Source organism: Mastacembelus armatus, chromosome 7 (genome assembly GCF_900324485.2).
Source record: "Mastacembelus armatus chromosome 7, fMasArm1.2, whole genome shotgun sequence".
NCBI classification, from domain to species: domain Eukaryota; kingdom Metazoa; phylum Chordata; class Actinopteri; order Synbranchiformes; family Mastacembelidae; genus Mastacembelus; species Mastacembelus armatus.
In genome coordinates this window covers 5886547-5913898 of record NC_046639.1, presented here as the reverse complement: position 1 = coordinate 5913898, position 27352 = coordinate 5886547, and the positions used below count along the sequence as shown (strand labels likewise).

At 39.8% G+C, this 27352-nt stretch overlaps 2 protein-coding genes across 4 annotated transcripts; one reads left to right on the top strand and one right to left on the bottom strand.

Moving 5' to 3' along the window:
- The first annotated feature begins 1030 nt into the window (after positions 1-1030).
- Positions 1031-2351, top strand: LOC113145043 (lens fiber major intrinsic protein-like). The gene is made up of 4 exons (XM_026331369.2): positions 1031-1390; positions 1708-1872; positions 1965-2045; positions 2166-2351. Exons 1-4 carry the CDS (start codon positions 1031-1033, stop codon positions 2349-2351), a joined length of 792 nt encoding a protein of 263 aa, XP_026187154.1.
- Positions 2352-3776: 1425 nt separating this feature from the next.
- Positions 3777-19169, bottom strand: rbm38 (RNA binding motif protein 38). Of its 3 annotated transcripts, none has more exons than XM_026331368.2 (5): positions 19012-19169; positions 18643-18842; positions 16667-16790; positions 15601-15655; positions 3777-5997 (listed from the first exon to the last, which is right to left on the bottom strand). In XM_026331368.2, exons 2-5 carry the CDS (start codon positions 18811-18813, stop codon positions 5649-5651), a joined length of 699 nt encoding a protein of 232 aa, XP_026187153.1. In that variant the 5' UTR covers positions 18814-18842; positions 19012-19169; the 3' UTR covers positions 3777-5648. The 3 variants fall into 3 exon arrangements, with proteins under 3 accessions (XP_026187153.1, XP_026187152.1, XP_026187151.1); XM_026331367.2 differs by having other exon boundaries at positions 18643-18868; positions 19012-19151; XM_026331366.2 differs by having other exon boundaries at positions 18643-19122.
- Between the last annotated feature and the right edge of the window lie 8183 nt (positions 19170-27352).

The following is a 27352-nucleotide window of genomic DNA, read 5'->3' as shown; positions in this document are numbered from 1 at the left end:
TTAATATTTATTTTTTGTCTTTACTGACAATAGTTTCACAGGGTCAGGCATTTCAGTGCACGGGTCAGTTCAGCATTATTAGCTTTGGGCACTTCCGTCTGAGGCCCCATCTGTATTATCTACATACGAGTGTGTGTGTGTGTATGTTGTGTTCATGTCTTTGTGCCTGCATGTGTGTTTTCTGTCCTTGTCTATCAGCATTTGTGTCTCCTGATATGACAGTTAGGATATGTCAACAGATGACATATGCCCCAAAGAAAACTTTCTCCTCTCAGCTGTAGATGCTCTTCACCGTGGCTCTACCTCCCTGTTGCGTATAAGATACAGTCCTTCCTGCTGTCTCTAAATGTCTCATAGATTTATTCAATCTTGCTTTATTTCTTTCTCTTCTCAGATACTCTGTCTCTCTTTTGGTCTTCATTTGTTATTGGGGGGTTGAGGGCTATAAAGGAGTTAGGTTTGTTTGAGTTAGGATGTCCAGTACTGCTACCCCCCGCCCTTGGCCATACAGGGGGATTATGGCGTCACCTGGGGCCCCTGAGGGGCTATTATAAAGCCCCTGCCTGGCCCTATTCCCTCTGTCATAGAGGCTAAAAGGTTTACCAGACACTCTGTTTATCCCTCTGCTTTAAAAACCCCCCTTTAGCATTGATGCCCACCTCCTCTTGACAACTCATCCCATCTGAGATCTCCACCTACACACCTATATAATCTTACACCTATGTCTTTGAAACAGGTGGATAGAGGCAGCAGCTGATTTGACTTTACCAACCCAGTTCTCAGCTTTGTGAAGACCCTGTTGACCCCTGAAGACCCTGTTAAGTGGATGCGCCTGTTGACGTTCTGAAATCCTTTTTTGTCTTTGACTCCCCAGCTTTTTTTGGTCAGCTGAGTTAGCTGACTGCACAAAGGACATCATTTTCATTATTTTTGGCATTTGAAGAGGAAAAGGTAACCTTTTCTAGACTCACTCTGATTTATTTTTTAAACTCTTCTTCATCTGGTGGAGAGCCTCAAGTAAACAGTCACCATGTGGGAGTTCCGGTCCATGAATTTTTGGCGGGCAGTCTTTGCAGAGTTCTTTGGGACCATGTTCTTTGTATTTTTTGGCATGGGTGCTGCCCTTCGCTGGACCCCTGGGCCTCATCATGTTCTTTATGTGGCCCTGTGCTTCGGGCTGGCAGCTGCCACCCTCATCCAGTCCATTGGCCACATCAGTGGCGGCCACATCAACCCTGCTGTCACCTTTGCCTACCTTGTTGGCTCACAGATGTCTGTTTTCCGTGCCATTTTTTACATAGCAGCTCAATGCCTGGGTGCTGTAGCTGGGGCCGCTGTGCTATATGGGGTCACACCTGGCAACATGAAGGGCAACATGGCACTGAACACAGTAAGGGCCTTATATGTTGTGTTTCAGAAAATAAGTATGGTAATATGGTGGAAAGGGGAAGTATAAGATTATGAATAGGTTGATTTAATCAAGTAATCATATACATATATAAGGTCACGAATTTAGACAGAAATTTGGTGAAATTGGTAAATGAGAATCCACTAGTGGTATCAGTTCACATTTAGTTCAGTACATTTTGTTTGTTAGCCCAAAAAACAAGGGTTAAATATTGTGAAAAAACAAATCCTGTGTATGTATATATATATAAATATATATATATGTAAATGTATATATATTGCCCATCTGTGTGTTTCCAGTTACAGCCTGGCATAAGCCTGGGAATGGCCACTACTGTGGAGGTTTTCCTCACCATGCAACTTGTGGTGTGCATTTTTGCTGTGACTGATGAGAGGAGAAACGGACGTCTGGGTTCTGCTGCCCTCTCTATTGGCTTCTCTGTGACCATTGGGCATCTCATGGGGGTGAGACAGAGGAGAAAACATGAACAAACCAGATACACACAACTAAAGACACACATTTTACAGCACAATGTAGTAAATGCTTTGTGTTTCAGATGCACTACACTGGAGCCGGAATGAATCCTGCTCGGTCCTTTGCTCCGGCTGTGCTCTTGAGGAATTTCATCAACCACTGGGTAAGACCTGAAATCAAACCAAACGGATCTGTCCTTCCCCCAGCTTTCCTGGCAGGAAACATAAATGACTGAATACTCTATGCACTGAAAAATGTTACAACTGATATTTGTTATCGACAGGTGTACTGGGTCGGACCCATGATAGGAGGTGCCATGGGCGCCCTCCTGTATGATTTCATGCTGTTCCCACGCATGAGGGGTCTGTCTGAGCGCTTGGCCATACTAAAGGGTAGTCGATCATCTGACAGCGAGACCCAGCAAGACACCCGCGGGGAGCCCATCGAGCTCAAGACGCAAGCCCTTTAAAGCTGCCCTCTTTACTGACTGGGGCCAGGGATGAGGGACAAGGTCCTAAGTTAGACCAAGCCCACCTACACTGCCCCTTCCTTCACTCTCCATCGCACAAAACTAACCAAATACTCACCTGCAGACTAACATGTTTATGATTCTCCCAGTGCCGCTCGACAGACGTACATGCAGGATCACAACCTTCAACCTCAACACACAACTCCTCCACCTCCCCGTCATTATTCTGTATTCTGAACTGGACACTGTGTTTTCATAAATGGTTATTAGAACCTAAACAAGCAGCCCCCTCATCTCCCCCACCCTCCTGCTTCCTCCTCCCAGCCTGGTCTTCATCTGCAATGCAAATGAGTGTGGGAAACCTAAAATCAAGCCAAGGGATTTGGGGAGGAGGTTATTGAAAAGATAGGTCAGGTCAGGAGAAGGCTGAGGTGGGGATGTGGGTATGATATGAGAAGAGGGCATGGGGGAGGTGGAGTGGAGGGAGGGGATTGGGATTTGGGTAGGGCAGAGAGGGCAATTCTCTGGGTTTGTGTCATTTCAAGTTGGGTTAGACCAGTGAAGATAGGGCATGCTTTTCATTATTCACCTAAGTTGCTCTCCATTTTAGTTCTTTTTTAGGTTCATTTTGTTTTCTGGACTTCAGACACAAGACATGGATGTACAATACCATTAGATTATACCAGGGTTTCACAATTTTCAATCACTACGTTTTATTTGTGGATTTGTGTTTTGTGCGCATGAGAGTGAGCGCACACTTGTGTGTGTGCCTGCCCTTATGTATGAGTGTGTTTGAAAGTGAGTGTGTATATGTGTGTATGTGTGTGATTGCAGATAAGCGATCTGCAGAATTGTGGTGATGTCATCGATTTTGAAGACACAATCAATTCTCCTCCCCTCACTGTAGCATTTGCTATGATATTCATTTTTACATAAACCATCTGCTTTTTTGTTTTATTCCACACTTTGATTGTTGGTCTGTTTGCTGCAGATCGGCTGTATAAACTTTCCATTGAGTCTCCTTTTATTATTTGATCCTTACTGGGAACACTTGTGTTTGAAGCATGTGTTTCAATAAAATTTCAAGATAAATATAAAATGTTGATATAAGGTTTGGGTCATTTTGGTAATTTAGCACTTTATGCAGCATGTTGTCATGGAGGATACTGTTAACTGCAATAAATGATTTTGGCCAGAAGATGGCAAAAAAGCACATGACTCTCAGATCAAAAATTACAATTAGTTGATGGAAACTGCATGATATTTGGGCAAAAAAAGATAATAAATCATAAAAGGCTATAGTTAATAGTGTTACATTAATTTGAGATATATAGGGAGATATTCCACTCCATTCCGTGCACAGCTGACAAACTATAGGAGAGCTTCCCCTCCAGAGTCCTGACAAAAAGACAGTTACAGGATAAGTCTGGTGATATTCTTCATTTGTCTGTTGGTGAAAAAATCATTAAAAAAAAGTCTAACTTATTCTAAAGTAACAGAGAATAGATCTTTGTAGCCAAATACAGCAGTACATTATTCAAAAGACCTCAACTGCTGGAGTATGTACTTATTTGCTTGCTTGCGGAGAATTATATGAGATCAATACCAGTAATATGTCCAATAGAGTAAATATGAAGCAACAGCCGGCAGCTGGGGAAAGAGGTGTCTGGGCAATTGCCACCTAAATCTCATTATTTTTGTATTTATATACAGTATATATAATATTTTCTGTGGTAGTTTATGTATTGGATGTGTTTTGGCCAGGAGTAGTTGCCAGGCAACAAGCAGAAAGGAAGTAATTGCTCCCAGATTAAAAAAATAGTCTGACACATAAAACCCCCATAAACCCACTGCTTGTTTTTACACAAAGGTACGAATAAAACAGAAGTTAATTGGTGGAGCTTCTAGAGTCAGAGCTTCTCATCTAACTCTTGACAAGAAAGCAAATGAGCTTTCTTGAGTCATTTACCCCATATGACCCCATAAGTGTATAAGTGACTCAGTATTTCTGTGACTTACAATAGAGGTTCTTGCCAGAGTCATGTAGCAGCTGCTTGTCGAAGGTATTAACCAAATCTCTGGTATTTGATCACACTCAGAAAACAATAGCAGTTGTATTTTATTATTATCATTATTAGAAATATTCATTTTTTTGCATATTTGTTTTAAATGTAATGTTTGGCTTGGTTTATGACTACCAAGGTGGTGCCACAGCACCGAGAGACTCCAGTATCATCGCTAAAGCTGTCTGCATTCTGCAGCTGGGAAGAGAAACAAAGAAACAACTCTGACCAGTACAATGGGCTGGAAAAGGAGCTTGGTCCTGACACTGGCGTACACTGCATCGCTCTAGCTCTCTCTCAATCACACACACACTGTAAGACATCAAATACACTCGCTCACACATTCAGCAACAAGATGTACTTACTGACACCTACATCCAAACAGATTTAGTTGATATGTATTGACAGCTATGAAATTAAGTATCACAGAACTCAAAACCCAGACTCTCTTGCTCCAGAGGTTACAGGTCACAAATATCCTAATAAGCGGCTTCAGGAATTTCATGTGATTATTGTGTTAACAAAGTCTTTCTCTGAGTAGTATTCTAGCTATAGCAATATAAAAACAATATACCAGTGTTGTTTACCTTATTCATGCCATTCCTTTATCATCATAATTGCATATTCTGTTAAAATGTGATTATCATTGTGTAATAACCTCCCAGCAGTTGAGAAAAGGAACAAAACTGAGTACAATAAAGCTTTGTTTGTTTGAGAAGGGAGACTAATAAAAATGAAACAGAACCAGATATGGAGAGTGAGGTTCTCAAAGGCCACAGACCGAAACGTAACCTTGACGAGGAGATAATCGGACCTGTGTTTCTGAAAGAGGAACTGGCTCCCAGCTTGGCTTATATCCAGCATTTAGCTCAGGACCTTTGGAGAAACTGCAGCTGCAGCATCATGTCAGACATATTTTTCATTGTCTTTACCCATGCACTCTGCAGCAGTGAGACTGCCTCCAACCTCTGCACTGAAGGTTAGTGGTAACAGAGAAATGTCCAGAAATTTACGAGTCATCTAGTTTCTGTTCCTGACTTCTGTCACTTTTGAAAAACATTCAGATCAAATGCTGATGACAATGGCAATAAAACATTTCTTACAACAATAATATATAAAAAAAAACAAAAGAGTGCTTTCTAAAAGCCCTTTTGATTACATCACACAGTTTCATCCTGATGATGCCACAGGTCAACAGTCATTGTTCAGCAGCTCCAGCTCTGTTCAGAGCTGCTCACTGCATGCGATCGGGCTGGTGCAGAGGGTAGTGGAGGAAGGCCTGTGGGGTGGCCGACACAGCGGTGAGTGCAGCCAAAGGAGGGTGGACAGCAGCTGGAGGGGTTGGGGATGCGGTGAGAGTGGGCACAGGTGCGCCTGGGGAGAAACTGTAGCTGAGGTAGCCAGCAGAGGGCGATGGTGAGGGGGTGTAGGGATACTGCTCCAGTCCTGTGGGGGCGTAGCTGTAGGCGGAGCTGTAGTCCAGGTAAGGGGAGGCCAGTGCTGCTGCTGTGGGGCTGAGCTGGGACTGCAGCACCAGGCTGGGCTGGAGAAACGCCTGGGGGTAGACATACTGCTGGGCAAGCCTTGACAGACAGAGGAACAAGAGTTAAGGCCAGAGTGAACTTAGCATCTAACACTTATTACTGATGTTGCTTTTGTTGTTGATTTTATAACTTTGAATGACTTGGCACCTGACTGGAGATGAAACAACAATGAATTTTTTGTAATTCGGGTGTCGTCTAATATTGTCTGTTGTTAAGTTGCAAAAAAACAAACGGAAAAAAGACAGTAACAGTGTACTATGGTATTAAAAGGTTAGGAAAAGGGGGCCGCTGGTGGTGTAGTGGTAGCGTGCCTGTCCATGAACGCAGGGGAACGCAGGTGAACGACCTGCATGTCCTCTCTCTCTCCACTGTCCTATCAATAAAGGCAGAAAAGCCCAAAAAAAAAAAAAAAAAAAAAAAAATAGAACAAGAACATACCACTAAAAATGTAGTGGTTATGGAAACTCAAGAATAAAAGTTTAGATCAGTTTCATGAAAAAACAAAAAAGAAAACACATACCCACCAGCTAGACCACATTCATATCTGTGTCTGAATATCCAGTCTTAGAAAAATCTGACTTTTATGTGTTCAGAGAGGCCAGTCAGTGTACCTTGCATCAATTGAACAATGGTAACCAGAGACAGATGCAGTCAGACTTGTATATTTAACATAAAAAACAGACAATTGCTTCATCAGTTACTGCTCCCTTTCTTTATCCCTGAATATAAAAAACCTGAGTCCTACAAAAGCATCCTCCTCTTCTTTAAAGAGCAATTAGCAGCACTCTTGCCTTAAAATAGATCTTCTCCCTTGTGTTTAAGTTTAATTAGCACAATGTTAAAAAAAAAAAAAACGTTTGTTCCAAATGAAATATCACACATTTAAAAATGAAAGACTAAATAAGAAATTGTTTTTTTAATCACTACCGGTTGTATGTCTGACACAAATCATTGGTTTTTAATCCAAAAAGTGATCTCTGAACTGAGTGCCTGTGAGCTCACATACACACACACAACCTGCCATAACAGATGCAGTGTATGAGATTGTTGGTACTCTGGGCCACAGCAATAATGAGAGAAATAGGCGCTCTACTGTCCTCCTGTATTCAGTCATGCCCTTGCCTGAGGCTGCCCACTTAACGAGAACTGCCTCAGTTACATCTGGCAACAGCAACAGTGATCATATCAGAGGAAGTAGGTTACTCTCCTGTGCTTAAGTAAAAACAACACAACATGACAGTGTTTAACACTTACACTTCCAGGATCAGTGCCTACAGTCAAACCCATTAACCTGACAGTAACCTTGTCATTGAGTCTAAGCAGGTGATCAGAGGAGTGAGAGGTGGTCTGCTGCTGCTGCTGCTTACCCCTAAACAGAGCGAGAGCAAGTGCGCTTACACAACAAACACTGAGACACTCATCAGTATACACAACACACACAGGAACACAGTTTAGTTTAAACTTATTTACCCTTACTTAACTTTTCTTTACATTTATTTAACCCTAACCCATGTTGTCCTGGGGAACACCACAAGGAGCTGTTATAACAAAAAATAGAAATGTATTTTGCTCTAGGGTAGAAACGGTTTTTATACAAAGATAGGTGTGGCTGCACATAGCGTAAGTGGCAATAAAATGTGATTGAATGTTCAATTTACTATTATGTGAGATAAAATAACACATTGAATCCTTACATTTGACACCTGTGGGACTCTAATGTGACCCATAGGAGGTGCCTGATGCCAAAAAACCTTGAAAATAAATTTGCAAGTAAATAAGGTAAGTAGCTCCTCCTCAAGCAGCTACAAGTTAAGCTGTCAAAAGGCACCAAATGTGCTTTCTTTGTATCACTAGCCAGAAAGGTTATAAACCACTGATAATGTTTAATGTTTATTAATAATAATAATAATAATTTCCTTTTAATGGAGAATCTTAATTTGGTATGTAACTGCAAATGCATAAATCTACCTGTATCATGTCAACAACCAAATGTGTGGAGGAAAACAGTGTGTTCATGTATAACTCTGTATTGCTCACAGCAAAAAGGAAGGCCTGGCCTCAAAAAAAACACCGTGACATCTGAAATCTGCAGACAGATTACAAACGACAACTTATAGAGTCAAAACAAAGCTGAAGCTAATAATACCCCCTCCCCACTCCTCTGTATCCCATCGTTCCTCGTTGACTCCCTCACTGTCTCCCAGAGCAGAAGTGCAATGTCATTCCCATGGCTGCGTGCTGCTGCCTGCCTGCGCCGGCCTGACTGATCGAATGTGACAGCGGCATCGTAGGAGAGGGAGCCAGGCTTCGCCTTTCTCCTTCTCGTGCCTGCATCATTGCTGGCTTTCATACACACATTTATGTATACGTATTGTGTGTGTGTGTGTGTGTGTGTGTGTATGTGTGTATGTATATATGTATATATATATATATATATATATATATATATATATATATATATATATATATATATATATATATATATATATATATATATATATATATATATATATATATATATATATATATATATGTATGTATGTATGTATGTATGTGTATGTGTATATATATATATATATATATATATATATACATATATACATACACACACACACACACACACACACACAAGGGATTCAGACATGAAAACCCTCACACACCAACATAAACTACAAAGCACATGTGAAGAAAAGGTGGACATGGTCGCATGAAGGTAACAACCACAATACATGTATGTACACGCCTAACAGGTTGCATGTAGTCAGACAAGCAGCTTGGAAGAGGACCTTGAGAAGTGTGTGTGTGTGTGTGTGTGTGTGTGTGTGTGTGTGTGTGTGTGGTGGGTTCAAGCATGGCAGGGCTAATTGGCGCAGCTGCATGGGTGTATGCTAACTAACAGACCCATGAGAGCAGAATAACCTCCACTGACTCCTGTCTCCCTCCCCTCTCTGGGTTACTCCCTCAGAACCAACTTCCTCTGCTGCACTCCCCCTCACTGTCTTTCCTCAAAACAGTGGGATGAAATATATAGGGTTTACTGAGTAAAAAGAACATTTGCAATTCTTTTTTTGTTGAAGGATCAGCCGTCGTATCTGTCATGCTCTAGGAAAACCATGCAAATGAATATATTTTGCTGTCAGAATAATTTCCATGTCAAGTTCACCTGTTGCATTTAAATGAATAGTATGTGAGTTTAAACCAGGATGTACAATTCAGAATAAGGCAGTTTTACTACTTGTTTGATTTGAAAAAATGATTGTAAACCAATTTAGAATGTACCATCAATATATCCTCCAATTTGCATCTATAAATAAGTTTTTCTTTTTCACACAACAAAGTCAACATTAAAAAGAAATTTAAAACTCCATATTTTTGCATAATAACATATTAGGAAAGATTTTTAAGAATAAATAGGGCAGATTTAAGAGGAATCCTTGCCTCTTATTGGCTATTCCTTTAATGCATTGCATTGCAACTAATGGTTATTTTCCCTGATTTATCATTCTGGTTTTTATAGTGAAAATCTGTCTAGATTCTAGAAACCTGCAGCGACTTCTTGTTTTGTCATACACATTATGTCACAATGATGCAAAACAGTAGAACAACAAATCCTCACATATGAGAGGCACTTGCTGACGTCTGGCACGCTATAACAGTTTTCTTCGACTTTATTAAATGTCTGTGTCCACCAGCAGGATCGATACACATGCACAATTTACACGTCACAACAGTAGTAACTCCATTGATGATTTAAATCGGCTGTGACACTATGATCTTACTGTAGCCTGTTAACATAAATGATTTTCCACAAGAAAAGTAAGCAGCTGCACACAGATTCAGTTTCTACAGTGAGACAAAGCAGCTGTGCTCAGGATGTGTCCAGCACCATCACAGCTGTCACTTCTATTTGCACTAAAAGTCCAAATATTGTTTCCTCTGGTGAATCACAACACATATATAGAGTTTTCAAATGCAATAAAATATGCAGCTTAAAAGCATGGAACATCTAGTCTAATCAGTGAAGTAAATAAAATACAACCCACCAACCCTCTTTCAATTTAACCCGATTTAGATTACAACTCATAAAAGAAACTAAAAAGAAAAATGCTAATCTTGGATTCAGACCAACTTTTATCCAGTTTTGAATAAACAGCTGTTTGTCAAACATGGATTATCTACAGCGCTTTCATCTCTCGTCACATTCACCAACATGACATATGAGGAAGTGTTATCTGAGCCTAAAATGCTCTGTCACAGCTGGTTTAAAGCTGCTCTCTATCTATATCTGTATGTTTTTGTGTACTTTTGTGTACCGACATCAGTTTACAGCTCCAACAAAAGCAGGAGCAGGAGCTGAGTTTTGTTTTTAAGTGCGCATCACAACTGAAATGCATAATCAAATGTGTTTCATCTATTAACTGTGCAAAACAAGAGCTTCCTGTGCTATGAAAAGCTGCCAAAAGGATTTTTTTCTTTCTCAAATCTGGTTTTTCATACAACAGAAGTGCTTCTCCTAATTGGGTCCCTGGCTGTGAGTAATATACACCTGAGGGTTTGCCGTCTAGCTAACCCCCCCGGCAGACAGACACTAATAACTACAGGCTGAGAGAAAGGAAGATAATTTACAGGGTGTATGAAAGCAGGTGAAAGCAGTACGAGTGAAGAAAGTTTGTGAGGTACTGTACAGAGAGTTGAGGATGTGAATTGAGTACAGTAGCCGGCATGGCGGCGCCCACAGAGACTGTTTTATGATTCACTGAGGAACATTTTTCACTCAACCATAAATGTATTTCACACACAAAAACACCAGCACCAGCGTCACGTCTACCACCGGCCCTAAAGCTCCACTGAACCCAGCCACAACTACACCCGGCCACAGGTGTGCTGTTACCCCCACCCCCGTTCCACTGCTTCAACAGGAAGTACCCCTCCACACACACACACACACACACACTGCTGCCCCTCCACCTTAAACAATCTCACCACACATCCATCTCCTTCCTCTCCTTTCTTTCTCTCAAAAAATAAACACCAGAGAGTTTCTAAAAAAAAAAAAAAAAATCTCACTTCTGCCAAGAAACCACGCTGACAGTGGGTGCTAAAGGCAGACAGCAGGGAGCCATGGGCGACAGATGCCTACTCCCTCTCTCAAATGAGAACATCTCTGTCCTCCCCACCGACTCAGCTGTACCTCAAAGCCACATTTGGCATCAGCCTGTCCTCCTCTGCTTTTAAAACTTAAAACAAATATGCCCAAGCAGCAGACAGAGCTCTGCTTTGTTTGAGTTTATCTTTGTTGTTCGCTGTTTACTGTGCGAGTGTGTCTAGCAGGCTGAGGTAAAACACCATGTGTGAGTGTAGGGCCCTTCAGCCCCCAGGGAGTACTCAGAAGATGGAGGGTGAACAGGAGCAGTAAAAATGCTGTAGACAGTTTTTGCTTTTATCTTTAAAGGAATAGTTAAGACATTTTGGTTACTTTGGTTTCTTTGCTTTTCTACTGTGAAGATTGATAATGTTTTTGTATCTGCACATTAAATATGAAGCAACAGGCCAGCAGCTGCTTTGCTTAACATTACATTAAGATCAGCAAAAGGGGGAAACAGATAGCCGGGCTCAGTCCAAACCAAACAAAACTAGCCTACCAGCACCTTTCAGGCTGTTGTGTCTTGTTTGCTTAAATCACACAAATTTGAAATGACAATCATGACACAAACTGTTTTAAACAAACAGGTTATGTTAAATACTGAGCTTTAGACAGCGGAGTCTCATATCTCTGGACAGAATTAAGCTACACCAGCTGCTGGCTAACCACCAGTTTCAAATTGTGCATAAAGACATGACTGTGGTATCAATAATCTCATCTAGCCCCCACAAAAAACAATTAAATACTGTTTATTTCATTTACAGTCCACCTATATTTCTTTAGTTATATTGGTGTTGTGGCTTTATTCCTTGCAGTCAAGAGCCTTTTAAGCAGAACTTGTCCTTAGTCATGAGTATATCCACAATAATGTGACAAAAGGCCAAAATTGTCCATTACTTCTTTGGTAAACTCTGGAATTTGGTGATAATTTACAGGACTGCAGAAACATAATCTACCACATTGGTCAGATTGGTATAACTGACTGTATTAATCAAGTATTAGCCAGTTGTGACAGAGCCACTTTAAATACAATGTCTTTATTATTGTAAGTACAGCTTTCTATATATCTTCCGGCGTGTTTCATACATTTTATTGTCTTTAACATGTTCATACTCTGAATATCAGTTTATATCCAACAACTATGCTATAATATGTATAGCACATTTATATATGTAGACCCTGCATGCCTAGTGTGTATCTGTTAACAAAAACAATTAATTTTAGCAAGATAGCAATTCCTGGTGTCATCGTGCACAAAATGATTCCAGTCAGTTTGACACATTGAAGTAAAAAATTCAGATTAAATTCCTAACATTTTTAATGAAATACTGAGAAGCCTCATCTTATTCATCAATTGCAAGGCCTGTTTAAAGCTTGAGCTACTTCTTGTAGTTCTTAAAATAAAAAACAGCCCATCATGTAGCCAAAAGATGGTTAAAAGGGACTGCAGTCATACTGATCATGTCAAAGATACATCTAGCCTCACAGCAGAGAGATCTGAGCTGGACACATGCACCCCTTGCTGAAGAACATTTTAAGGTCCACAGGCTGTTTGGTTTAAATTAAATCCAGTTTTTGTCTAAGGTGTGATCTGGGTGACTTAAACCAAAAGAGGGTTCCCAATAAATCAGTGTCCCTCCCATTCATCAACTTACTGTTTCAAAAGGGGACACTTAAATCTTTGTTTAAAAAACTGTTGTTCATAAATCTGCCTCAGCTACATTACATGTTGGTCTATTTAGGGAAAAACATGTTGAAGAAGAACCAATACCAATGTCTGTGACAACATTAACCTCAGGAGATCTCAGTACAGCACAGCTGCATTGCTTAACGTTACATTAAGATCGGCAAAGGGGGAAACAGCTAGCCGGGCTCAGTCCAAACCAAACAAAAGTGGCCAACCAGCACCTTTCAGGCTGTTGTGTCTTGTTTGCTTAAATCACACAAATTTAAAATGACAATCATGTTATGGTCGGAGTGCGGCAGATTCACTTTCTCACAACAGGAAACTCAAATCACTATCACTGCTGCCATTGTTGTTTCATTTTCCACCAACACGTAACACAAACAGAAAACTATCACTCCACTGTTTCTTAACAAGTAGACATTGTCCTGGTAAGAAGACAATTTGATATTACACACAAGGGTGCGTTTAAAATTACCTTTAATATATTTAAGGAAAATTAGCAATTTTCTAAATTTTAACTACAGGGTTGTCAATAAAACTATAACACCATAATACTTTATAGCAGCTCATTGCAGATCTGCAGTAAAACAATTAGAAATAATTTTTAATAAAATGACGTGGTGGTGTGCCTAGCTGTGTGTTTTCAGTATCTCCTCAGTATCCTGTGTTGCTGTGCTGTCTGGAATAAGGGTGATTATTGTTTTTACCAGTTAATCTGTAGATCATAGTCTTGATTAAGTGATTCACGATTAAAATGTCAGGAAAAATAATTCCCACCACAGGACTCAAAAGCCTTGTGGAGTCCAACAGACAGTTCAAAACCCAAAGAGATTCATTTGGAACAGAGAAAAGCAAAAAATAGATGGATTGCTTAAACACACAGCTGTTACAATCATCTTAATGCTTGAATGTGTGAATGTGTGGGTATTCTACATTAATTAACAAAGTGCTAGCCTCTGTGTGTGTTTGCCTTTTAAGGTGTGTTGGTTTGCCTCTTTTGACTGCGAGGTGTCAAAGCTGTGACTCTTCCTGTAAGAAGAGATTAAATGGCAGACTACCCCTGCTCTGCATGTCTGCCCTCTCTGCAGGCTACTTCAATCAACCCATCATCGCTCATTCATAGACTCATCTGGGTCAGCCTCAAATCCCCCATCACTCATTCAGAAATTGAGGACTGCAATATTAATAGCACTCAGATCAGCTGAGGTTTTTAATGGACTTCACTGTAGCCGCAGGATCAGAACTTGTCAACCTGAAGAAAGTCAGTGTGAGGAGATCTTTTCCAAACCTCTACATCATATTGCTTAAAAAAACTCTAAATATAGAAGATACTGCTGGTAAAACATCTAATTTTGTTAACAAAGGACATGTTTTTACATAGCCATGTTTTTATCAACAAAATAGAGCATTCTTGTCCTATAATAACTAGCATTCGGTTTTGAATGACATTTGCAAAGTCAACAGAACACCTACATACATACATACATAGACAGCTGTACTGCTGGCTGACAACCTCATCTGAGATCACCAAAGCAACAGCGATACATGAATATCTGAGTCAAGCCTGAGTAAGTGTTGTCAGAAGAGTCAGCTCAACTTACACAACAACAAGCTGCTGGGTTGGACCTGCAGTGTCTGTCTACTGTCTGTAACAGCCCCGGGAGTGAATCATCCTCAATGTTTCAGTCAGGAACTGAGTCATTAAGGTTTCCTTTTGAATTCCCACTGAGGCTCAGGGAGGCTGGAAGTGGAGGCAGAACGTCCGTCACATGTGGATTACAGTGAGTTTCCAAGCCAGTTGAGTTCCAGACAAACTACCAGCAGTTTTCGTGATGCCACTGTTACCCTTCAGCTCTCCGGCACATTGGAGTAAGCGATATGGGCAAAGTTATTTATCATGGATGCAATTTTATGCTGCAATATTGATATATAATGTGATATAGTAAATACCCTGATGAAGGGATTGTGTGTTGGTTAAACAACCAGACACTGTTTTGACAATACCCTACACATTTAGTACTGTAACTAATGAATATTCTCATTATGGATTTGTCTACCAAATGTTTTCTCCATTAATGCGTTATTTCGTCTATACAATGTAAGACAATAATCAAAAATGGCTGTAACCAAATTCCACAGCTCAAGGTGATGTATATTCAGTTTCCTGCCATTTATGGGCACAGCCATCAGCCACAGTGAACAAATCCACATTAGATTTGCCTCGTTCCATCACTCAGTTTGGAAACATAAATGACAAGGCAAAACATGTGGCAGTTGACAGATTTAGATCATGTCGTGGTATATACCGTCACATCTCACGACCCTACAGCAAATCATCAGGCTCAGTGTTGATGCAACAATCTCTGTGTGCACTAAAAGGGAAATACAGATGAGAGATAATGGCAGCACCATGTTTATGTGTGTGTGTGTGTGTGTGTGTGTGTGTGCGTGTGTGTGTGTGTGTGTATGTGTGTGGAGAGAGGAAAACGCAGGGAGGTCTGACTACATGGTTTATTGTCTCACTGAAGCCCAAGCTGAGACAACAGCAGACAAACCAAAATGTAATGTACACTTATAGGTGCGTTTGAAACACTACAGAGTTTAAACCAACATTGTTTGTGCTGTGACAATCACCAGGGCTATTTCTTTCTCTCACATTGCAGAGTGCCACTAACTACCACAACCCAAGTGGAGAACAGGAGTGAGCGCTCACAAATGTCAAGGACGTTTGGAGAAGTGAAACGTAGTGTTCTGAGGGGGAGGCAGGTGAGAGAGCAGTGGAACTAGAGGTATTGATTCTTTGCCATCTTACCCATATTGCCTCTGAGCCCACGTAGGATGGACTTGCTGAACTCCAACAGAGAGACCTGCAAACATAGACAAGGAGAGAGAGAGGCAGACAGTGGTGAGGAGGGATATTTAACAATAAAAGAGACAGACAGACAAGGACAGAGCCAATTCTCTCCCTCTGTCTCTGCTTCTTTGTCTCAGATGCTAGCATGTATACATGGGTATTGGAGATGGACTGTTATTCCCTCAGCACAAACACACACACACACACACACACAAACATAACGATGCACTCTGTTGCTCACAAACATCGGTGACCTCTCTGCCTCCAGAGTTCACCAGGAATCAGCTGAGGCTGAGTAACAAAGGAGAAATTTATCCTCCTCCTCCTCTTTCCCTCCTCTGACTTCATTTCTACATTTCACCAGCTATTCAGTTCTTGTTATTCCTCCTTTTACTGCACTGCCATTGGTGCATCAGCCTTCCTCTTTTGTTCACACTTATATCTAAATGCACATTATCTTTCCTCACCAGCACAAAGAGGAGACAGTTGCTGTTATTTCTTGATGTTAACAGTCCCATCCCCTCTTTTCTCTCCTATTCTCTGTCTGCTCTCGCACACAATGACAAAATACCAAGCGCTGCCATCTCCCATCAGCTGCATGCTTGGAGAGCTGTGTTGCAGCGCTGGCCCAGGAATAAGGACACACACAGTATGAGTTGTTGTTCTTGTTGTCCGTTGTTTGTCAATCACACCTACAGCTGACAATATTTCAGGTGTGCGCTGTGAAGGTGAGTGGGGGTGGAGTACAAAAGCATATACACTACATACATGCATTTTTATCTGCATTACCACAGTCAGTGTTTCCCTTTATTTTAGCATTTTGATCATCCCTATCACTTTCCATTTGAATTAATGTCACATATTTATGTCTTGACCAAAACTAAAAATGAATTTAATGGAAAACATAAAAAGGAAACAGGAAAATATCAACAAGCGATCCATTCATCTTTCATGCTCAGGTTTTTGGAACCAGGATACAATGTTTACAGCTCCTGTGTGTTTAGTGGCAATCAAACACACTTACCTGTCTGTGAGTTGCGAGGCTTCGCTCCCAGGTATGCCAGGTTTACGTTGGCCTTCCTGCCGTCAATAATGGGGTTTGCATCTTTGCATGCACGTTCAGCTGCCCCCCTGTCCACCATGGTCACCTGTTGACAGTATCACAGCATTACTGATTAATAGCTATCCATCCATTATCTACCACTTTTCCTATAGGGTAATAGGGCTGAAGCCAATTCCAGAAAACACTGGGCAAGAAGCGGAGTACAGCCTGGACAGATTAACTGTCAGTGCTGACACAAAGAGACAGACACGCAAACTCACATTGACACCTAGAGTCACCAATAAACCTAACTCCCAACCTGCATGTCTTTGGACTGTGGGAGGAAGCAGGCATATCCAGAGAAAACCCACATAGACACATGGAGAACATGGAAACTCCAAACAGAAGGGCCCCAGGGTTGAACAGGATTCGACGGTGGAACCTTCCTGCACCCTGATGCTGCCCCATTATTAATTAATATACCTCTGGTAAACTCCTTAAGCCAGTGATTGCATCATGTGAAAGCGTCTCTATAGTATCAAATGTGGATGTAGTGACTCCAACATGTTCGCTCCAATGAAGCAACAAACCCAAAGCGGTGCAACCCTGAGGGAGCTGCTGTCCTCGTCTCTACTCGAATGATTCAATCTTTTAGCTAAATGTGTGAGGAGACACTGACTCCACTATTCAATGCGAGAGATCAGTGTGTTTAAAAGCTTCCAGCAGAGCTTCAGCTGTGTTGATGGGGCTGGTGTGGGCTGATATGTAGGAGGAAGATTTGTTTTTTTTAACACTGGGCTTCCAAGGATGAAATACTGGACTCTACCTTAAGGGTGTGAGATGAGGAGTGGGCAGAAAGCAGTGGGAAGGGGTGATGTGCAGCTACTGTACATACACGCTAGAGACGACTCCACTTCACGCTTGCTTTCGTTCCACAGCATCAGACTGAACTCTTATGCAAACAGAGGCAGCGGATGGTTTAACATCACTAGGGTTCAAGAAGCTGCCGTTGGGAATTAAGACCGTTATGGGGAAGTCAGGGATGAAATGAAAGTGTCACCCAAAAGTGGAGAAAAAGAACTAAACACACACAAACACACACACATACACACACACACTGGTTGCTCCAGTTGATTGGCCCACAGACTATGCAGAGGCAGATATAATTTGGACCGCTTCACATCAGAACACAATAATCCTCTTCTTATGTATCTGTCTCTATCTCTCTCACAAACTTCACAAACAGCCACTCAAACAGCTAAAGCCGTCCTGGCAGAGGGGGGAAGGGTTGTGAGGGAGGAAGTCAAAATGAAACTACTGCAGCCTTATCTTGCAGAGCCAACTGACATGTCACACCTCCATGAGCAAAGACTCCCCCAGTCTGTCTCTCTCTTTCTCTCTCTCTCTCACACACACACACACACACACAAACAGAAAAAAGAGAGACATCTGTCCACAGCTGCAGCAGCTTATTACCAACTCAAGTGTATCTCTCATGGTGTGTGTGTGTGTGTTTGTTGCTGCACACAGACACACTGTGTGTCCTTTCTCTGTGTCTGTCTCAGTTGTAGCTACTTGGGGACGGCAGAGATAATTGATGACACACTTAGAAGAAATAACCTGCTACTCATGCTTCAAGCATGTGACTGCCACCACCAGACACACTGCACATGGCAGCTGCTGGAACAAAGTGGCTGTGTGCTTCCTCCGAGGCCCAGAAAAAAAAAATCATTCAGGAGATTGTGGTGACTAATAACTAGGAGATGATAAAAAACAAAAAATACAATTAACCATGAAGATAAATCGATTAAAACTAATTATAGACTGCCTCAGCAATGTGTTTTGAGCCCCCTGACTGTCCAATTAAAGTCAGAGCGGCTGATAAAAACCTTAATTAAAGACATTTTTTACTTTGTGTGTTCGCCTTCAGCGGAAAACACGGCAGTTGGTTAACTTACAAAGCCGTATCCTCTGGATTTTCCCGTGTGTTTGTCCGTGATCACCACCGCCTCGTCGATGTCACCGAAAGTCTCGAAATATTTCCGAAGTGACGCGTCGTTGGTGTGATAAGGCAGGCCGCCGACAAAGATCTTGGTGTAAGTTGTGTCTTTCTCCATGGTAGGGTGCATTATTTCTAACGGAACCCCGACCAGCTGACCTAAAAACAGCGGTGAACTCATGCGGCTTAAAAAAACAAACAAAACAGAAACACAAAGAAACAAGACAGCAGCGGAATAACTTTGCGCTCCTTAGTCAGCGAGGGGCTATAATAACGATAACAGCGCGTCCATGACTAAACCAGCAGCCTGCAGACGCATCGCACACACCATTTGGACGTGTAGCTCTCCTGACAGGTGTCTCGGACCCTCTTGTCTTCTGTCCCGGAAAAAAAGCAAAGTCTTCAAGCTTCGGTAGGCGCGTCTTGCGTGCGCACACTCCGAGTCTGGTCCAATAGACGAGCGGTGCGTCTTTTCCATTGGCGCATCCCGCCTCCTGCTCCACCCTACACACACACACACACACACACACACACACACACAAATACCTGTTTTTAATACATGGTGAGGCCCCATGACTGGGACAGTCCTCGTGGGATCGACCCTTTTTGAATGGTTTAGAAATGTGATTTTAACTGCTAAATTCTTGTTTAATTTTTTCCATGATGAAAATACCTTAAAAAATGGAAACACTCACCACAAATATTTGACCTGACTTCTGCTGCCCCATGCGTACCATACCTGACTTTTGGTCCCTGCAGAGGACCAGACATGTTATGTATGTATGTATATATTCTGGACCACATTTCTCACGACAAACATGTAAATAAGCTATGTTGGATTGAAAGGTTAATAACGCATTGTATTAGCACTTACATGATCCAAACTGCCAGCATTAGTCTTTTGTGTAAAATACAATTGGTTCTATATAGTATTACATTAATGTTGGGCAAACAAAATTAAATAGGTAATAAAAATAATGGCTGACTTCTCTGGCCTCTGCACCAGTTAAGATTCTTAGTAGAGACATGTTTAACATTATTTCCAAAATGTAATTTGACTATATAGTGTAAATGTAAATTTATTTTTTACTTTGCATATTCATTTGCTGTTGCTTCACCTTTGTGAATGCTACTTGATTGTATATATATGTATGTATGTACATTTAAATGAAATTATTTCAAAATTGAATACTGGTTTATTAAATGATCTCTAACATGCCAAAAGTTGTTTTATAAAAGAGTGAAAAAACTGAGGACCTTTCCACCAACTACAAGTGTACCATGTACAGTATTTCCAGTGCATCAGAAAAATACATTTTTTAAAGAAAAAAAGCACCTGATAAGAGAAAGACCTTTCATTATTTGGACATGGACTTGGACATGTTTCTGAAATGTAAAATGAAAAAATTGGAAACCACTCCAACTGCCATGTTTCTGACACAAGGTCACAGTATAAAGATTTGTATGTAATTGTAACAAAAATCAGAATTTTGTCAGTTTCTGAACAGTGAAAAAAAAAGCCAAATGCCATTAACATTTTAACAATAAGGCTTCAAACAAATGAAAAATGCAAATGCCTTAACATAATTAAGTTCGTGTTCATTTCCTCCTTGCTCTTTCATGGCGAACAGCAGTGATGCAATTTTTAATATAGAACTTAATGGCAAGTTCTGTTTCTCAGTGCCCTTGGAGAAGCCTTGATACAGGCAACACAGTGTGACTTTCCTGGTACTTTGCCAGACTCTATAAAGACAGCTAGTCTTTTCCACAGCCTGAACTTCTTCATGGGACCTGCTCCTCCTCTTTGAGGGTTCTAAGAAAACAGGAAAAAAACTAAATTAAACCAATTTAAAATATTTAGTAATCACGGAATTTTATGAATTTGATCAGATGTAATGTGTATGTCAAAAACGCAATCATAACTGGGATACTCGTCCATTTAAAAACAGATTTACATGAATATATGAGACGCTATAGGAAGTTTTTCTATATTAAAAAAATAACAAAAAACTAAGGCATATAAATACCTTTACATAAATTATATAGTTTGGTCTGTTATTTACTGTATTTAAGTTCAGTCAAAGATTCAGTGATGGTTTTGATTCTACAGTTTGACGAAATAGTGCATTAGAAACACCTTCCATTAACCCTCAGGGGTCGACAAACACACCAGAGTGTTTTGTGGCATCTTCTCCTGATAACACCAAAACAAACTTTAATTAGTCAGTTTTGATTATACAGATAAGAGCAATATATCATTTGAATCTGTAAAGAGTGTAGTTTTTTACACTCATAATAACAAAATTCTGTACTTTTGTAAAATAAAGAAAGCAGACAGGGTGCGCTCTCTGTCTTCTCTGTCTCTGTCATCTCTCTTCACAGACACGTAAATGAAACAACCAGAATCTCAGTGAATACTTGCCTCATAAAATGAGAAATATATATGCATAGAAAGCTTGAAATGTCTTCTTTTAAATGAAAAATAAGTCTGATCAAGAAAAATACAATTTGTCTCTGAAAAATACGACTGGTCTCAGAAAAATACGATTCGACTCTGAAATTTACGACTGGTCTAATAACAACTTGTCAAATAAAATATGAGTGGTCTAATAAAATACAACGGGTCCAAAAAAATATGACTGGTCGAATAAAATACGATTGGTCCAATAAAATATGACTCGTCAAATAAAACACAACTGGTCCAATAAAATACGACTTGTCTGAAAAATATGATTGGTCTTGAAAAATATGACTGGTCTCAGAAAAATACAACTCAACTGAAAAACATGTCCAGTCTTTGAAAAACGTGTTGTCCTGAAAAAAACGTCTAGTCTCCAAAAATACGTCTGGTCTATAAAAAATACATCAGATCCAGAAAATATGTCAGTTCTCTTTTAATAAAAATTAGTAGGATTTCTGTTAATGATGTAAAGTAGCTTAGGCCAATGTAAAACAATAACTGAGATTGTTTCAAAGTTGTGAGGTATGGTTTGGTATTTTAGTTTAGTTGTAATTAGCTGAAAGAAGAGTGGAAAAATCTCAGTTATATAAAAACTTATTACAAAAGAGCCATTAATTGTTTGCTGGACCAATGAAAAAATTCTTGAGGAATGAGAAGACAGCTGGGCTTTGTAGAACAAAAAAAATCTTTTGATTTTGGGTCTAAACACCGCAACTTTCAGATAATAGCCAGTGCATTTTATTTTTCTATTGAAGAAACTTTATGATTACACAAATGAAGGGAGGATGCTACAATTAAGCTTTAGGAGGCATGCTAAAAAAATTAAATGAAGCTTTCTGCAGCATTGTTAATTCAGACGCTGGACACAATACTCGCTAGCATTTAATAGTTAGTTGCAAACAAAAACATGTTAGTCTTCACATAGGACACCAATGATCATACAATGATGCAATACTGCTGTACTGTACTAGTACAGTTACCAGCAGAGAGAATATTTACAACCACAGAAAACATAACATTTAATTAGAGTAACTTACCGTGACTTATCTGTGCCTAATATTTAGCAACAAAAAAACAATAACATTAAATCCTTCATAAACTACTGAAAAATATATAAGCAGAAACTGTGATTCATCCTTAAAAAATGCATAGCTGTTATGGATTCTATACTGACATACAGCCTAAGCTGTAACACTAACAGGAAAATAAATATATATAGACAGCTCTGTGGTTTTCATGTTGGTTATACCTATAAATGCAATCTGCGCAGGCAAAACACAAATCTGAAATTGGGCAAAGACATTCAGCACTATTTATTGTTTGAATGGTCAATGACACACTTCGCAACAAAACACACCTGTCAGTTACATGTTTCAAGACTTTTGCTGTATAGTGTATCCAATCCAGATGTACATACCTGGAAATACAAGCTGAAATGTTGATCTCTTGTCTCATGTCCATCTTTTGATATCAAATGTTTTCAGTCTACAGCAAAAATAAAGCAGATAAGAGGACTGCAGTATATCTAAGACACATAGGGACAGAGTGCCTGTTTCATCTGCAGCCCATGGATATTTTTATAACAAAGCAACCTCAAAGTTTCTCCTCAACATCTTTCACAAACACAAATGAGCGCAAGGCCCAGGATGAAGAATAATGCAATCATTTGGCCGAACCCTGTGAATCACTGCCTCTGACTGGCTGCCTGTTCTCACTGAGGTCCTCTTTGGTTTTGTGAATGCAGGTGAAGATCTCCTTGAGGAGGGCTTTGTACTCAGGCTGCTGGCCATCTTCCAGAAAAACTGTCAGATTGGATAGAGCAGCTGAGCTGGACAGACGTTGACGGGTCTGGATACTCGCAAAGGGACTGTTGGATGTCTGAACAGTTTTATGACTGAGTTCATCTGTTGCTTGGTGGCATCGCCGCAGAAGCTCATCATATTTCACCTACACAACACACCCATAGTTTACTGTAATGCATTCTTTTTCTTCTAACTGCTGTGTACTTCTTAATATTCTACACTGGATAGCAAATCATTAGACTGAAAAGGGTAATTTTTTTAACAAATCTTTCTCCTGCCCAGTTTAAATTTTCCAGATATGCTATAAATACACCACCTGCAGTGCACTGTACTGTGCATCCACCTCATTGTGCCTTTCAAAGCGCTGTCACTGTTACACCTTTGCCGGCTGTATCTTCTCTGCTCCTCAGCATTTTCCACCAGCTCCTCTGTCTTACTCTGCTCCAGGCTTTGATTTTCTTCCGCAACAGCAGCTGGTCTGGTCTTTTGACACTTGGGGGAGTGGAGGGGACATAGGACATAGGAAAATTATACATGATATGGGTCTATGAGTGTGCTGTATATTAAAAGTTGCACCACAAAGTGTCAGCTATAACTGCCAAAATAATTCATCATTTTGAATGTCGTCCATACATAAGTCAGTCCTAACCTGTTGGCACAGTCAGCACGACACAAAAGCTGCAGCTGTTCAGCCTCCAGCCACCCCAGTCCCACAGCCCTAGGTATGAGAGTAACTTGGCTGGGTGATTGAGCAATTTTGATAAAAAACAATTGTATAATTATCATGTTATTTTAAATGTTAATTGTTGCTTTAGCTAAATTTAACAATTACATCCATACATCTACTATATATAATTTTTATTTTTTTGTAATTTTAAAATTTGTGACAGCGCGGACCAAAACAATCAGTTGATAACAAGCCAAAAGAGATTACAGGACAATCAGGTATTTTGCAAAATGATCAGTAATTTGGAGCATTTTTGTGCTGAGCTTACGAGTTAGATTTAAACACCTGATGGCTCATTTTAAATGTATGACTTCATCATTAATTTGTTTCAAGTTATTTATTTGATTTACTCTAAACTCCTACAACATCAACAACCTTTGGATCTGCCAACATCAAGATCCGGGAGTAATGGATGACTTACTGTAGCCTATATTTAGTTGTTCATTAAAAAGATCTGGTTTTATTTATGTTGTATCAACACTCACATTTGGTAATCAGCAGCTCAAGCTAATGGGAATATTATTAGCAGTAATGAACCAAAGTACTGGACAAAGTGACCTGATGATATAGCCAGATGATAAAAAATGTAGTAGGTTATTTATTAGTTTTTACTTCAGTTCATTGTGAGGGGGGACCTGCATGAATTTCACTCTGACCATCCAACAGACTTTAAGACAATTTTCTTATAACCACATTTCTCAGTGTCATGGTGGTGCAACAGGAAACGTCATGGTATATCAATTCTAATTACACCATTAGGATTCATGTGAACCATTTTAATGTCTGTACCATTTGCATGAAAATCCACTGAATAGTTATTGAGATATTTCCTTGTGGACTAAACTGATGGACCAACACTGTGAGTCTTTTAAGCAACACTGTTTGCTAAAAAGAATAAACAGTTATTACTTCATAAAAATCAAGCACTGCAGGATTGTTTCACATAAAATGCATAAAATGTTCACTGCATTACAATAAAACAAAAGTGAAACAAAGAACTAGCCTCTTGTTGGTTGTGTGTATTGGAGAGTCTGAAGGGTTGAGTAAGTCAGCCCACAGTAAAATCTGGCAGCCAGTCTTTTAAACTGACAGACACTGTAATTTTATTACCAGTGACACTCAAGCCTGTAAAGAAAAAGCTATTTAAAGCTTTGAATGAGCTGACGGGGCTCTGTAGGTTTGGGTACAGTAACAGCAGAGCTGGAATGGCGTGGGGGTGGGAGATCTTTTCATGTGTTTTTCAGCTCACACGGCAGGGAGGTCACCAGTCGCAGGGAAGAAACAACACATGAAAAGCGAAAGGCTACAGCCTGGATGTGGTAATAGCCAGTCAAGACAGGAAGGTCTCGCTTTTTTAAGCTCAATCTGATCGACTGATACTTTGCATGTGCAAAATGACAGCAGAGACAGTGTAATGTTTAAATATAAATTTGTATTTACATCAATATTAACATCAAGGAATAAGGTACGAAAAAAGAATGCAATAGTATTTTACATCCTGTAATAATGACTGTACGTTTCCCAGATGTGTCTTCTCTGTCCTTTAGCCCAGACTTCCTTTAAACATAACATTTTTTGAAAAATATTTCTAGATCAAACTCTCATATTCTTCGTTAAGTTTGGGGTTTTAAAAAAGCAACTCCAAGCTATTATTCTGAGACATAATGACATCAATCATGAATCTCCCTTTCCAGCTTAAAACACATTCTCTGGTGAAATAACTTTTGCAGCACCACAATTCAACTGGCCATAAGTTCTAATGAAAGGAAGAAACAATCACAAAAACAAAAACTCAAACCACCTCAGCAGAACCAGACTCATCTCTACTCTATGTCATACAGATGGGGATATAATATATGCAATTAAACATATTTAGTTCAATGTATATAGGTTATGTGCAACAGTAAAAGCACACGAGCACTTGAACGATCTACAACAGGAGCTGTTTCTACGCGCTGCAGAATGACAAATAAAAATCTTTGGATTGAGCATGTGTTCAAAGGTAGATTTCACAACAAAAGCTTCACAGGAAATAGAAAAACCAAAAAAGCAAACTCAAATGTCAAAAAAAGAATCATTACCTGTCAAGAGACTGATTTAAACTCATCGTGTTGCTTCCATCTGACCTAAACATGTGTAAACAAACTGAAAAGTCGTATAGACAGTTATAATGGGGGGCTGATTTCCAAAGTCTCATACCTGAGGCTGGAGGATTAAATCAGCAAAGGTCAAAGCACATAAATCTCAGCAGGGAAACTGAAAGTCACACATGGAAGCATGAGGTTCGGTTCAGAAAATATTAACCCTACATACTGGTAAGACATCTGGGCCCCTAAAAGCCTAACACAATCATGTGTCAACTCTTTTTCTATAGGATATTTTGTGTTTTCTTATTTTTGTCAAAAGAATAATAATTTATTTAAACAAACACTAGCACCTGTTTAGCTACGACTGTGTCCTCAGAAAATAAAGCAAAACTCATGATTTAAAGATCACAAATAAAAAAGTGCTTACTGAGAGAAAGAAAGTGGCAGTATGAAAGAAAATCTACACGTACTGCGTACAAAAAGAGGCCCTTCCTTTCCAACTGATGCTTAAAAGTATTGAAAATAAAAGCTGACCTATGACGGAATAAGAAAATTACACTTTTAAATATCAAGCCTTACAATCTGTGCAAAAACAGTATGTGACCTACAAAAGCATATATATATTTATATATAGTACATTTGAAGCTTATTTACAATTTATATTCACAGACAAAAGAAGAAGAACCTCCAAACAAGACATCATATCTAATACTGCAGTACCATCTTTTGAGTAAAATGATGCTTCAGCTTTGTCCTCAGAGGAAAACCAGGAGGAAGGATTATTGCTAGAAATCTGCACACCGACACTGAAGTCTAACACTGTCTGTGTTAGCTAATACAGACATCATTGTTATCCCTGGCAACCAATTTAATTCAGTCTGGTTTATTTTCTGCACTTGTAGTAACACTGGAAATTAGTGCAAGGTAGCCAAAATATCTGCAACATTTGGATTGAAAAATGACTCCTGGTATGATAAAATGTGTATAAATATAAGTAGAGTTTCGAACCTTAATAGAAGTCAGTTTGTTTCAAGAGTGATTTTAAAATGACTTAAAAATTTCTTTTGTTGTGATAAATCAGCACACTGTGAAGACAAAATCTGTGCTTACTGCCTTTCTACTGGTTCTCACTTCAGAACAAAGATCATCAAGATTACCCATTTCCAATCCACAGCCCCCATTTATTTGAAGAGGAAAACTTGGAGAACACACGCACAAACAGTAAATTTCTGCTGCTATGCATTAATAATTGGTTAAAGGCCTCTATATTGCCACAATCCTTTTGATGTTGGCCTTTCCTTAAAGTGCAATCAGCCAACAAGTGATTCAGTCATACTTTAGCCCAGCAGCATCCTGGAGGATGAAACATGTTACTGCTTAATGACATTCAACTGAGTGTCACAATCTGATGGCTCGTCACCTAAATCGTCTTAACATTGCAGAGATCCTCCAGGAGCAGCAGAGAGATGGCGGATAAAAAAAAAATCCCACAAAATTCAAAGACAAGAGGAATCCCATATTTTAAATCTGAACACAGCTTCATCGTACATTCGACAAAGGAGAGGGTGTCTTCACACTTTTTTTGCGATCGG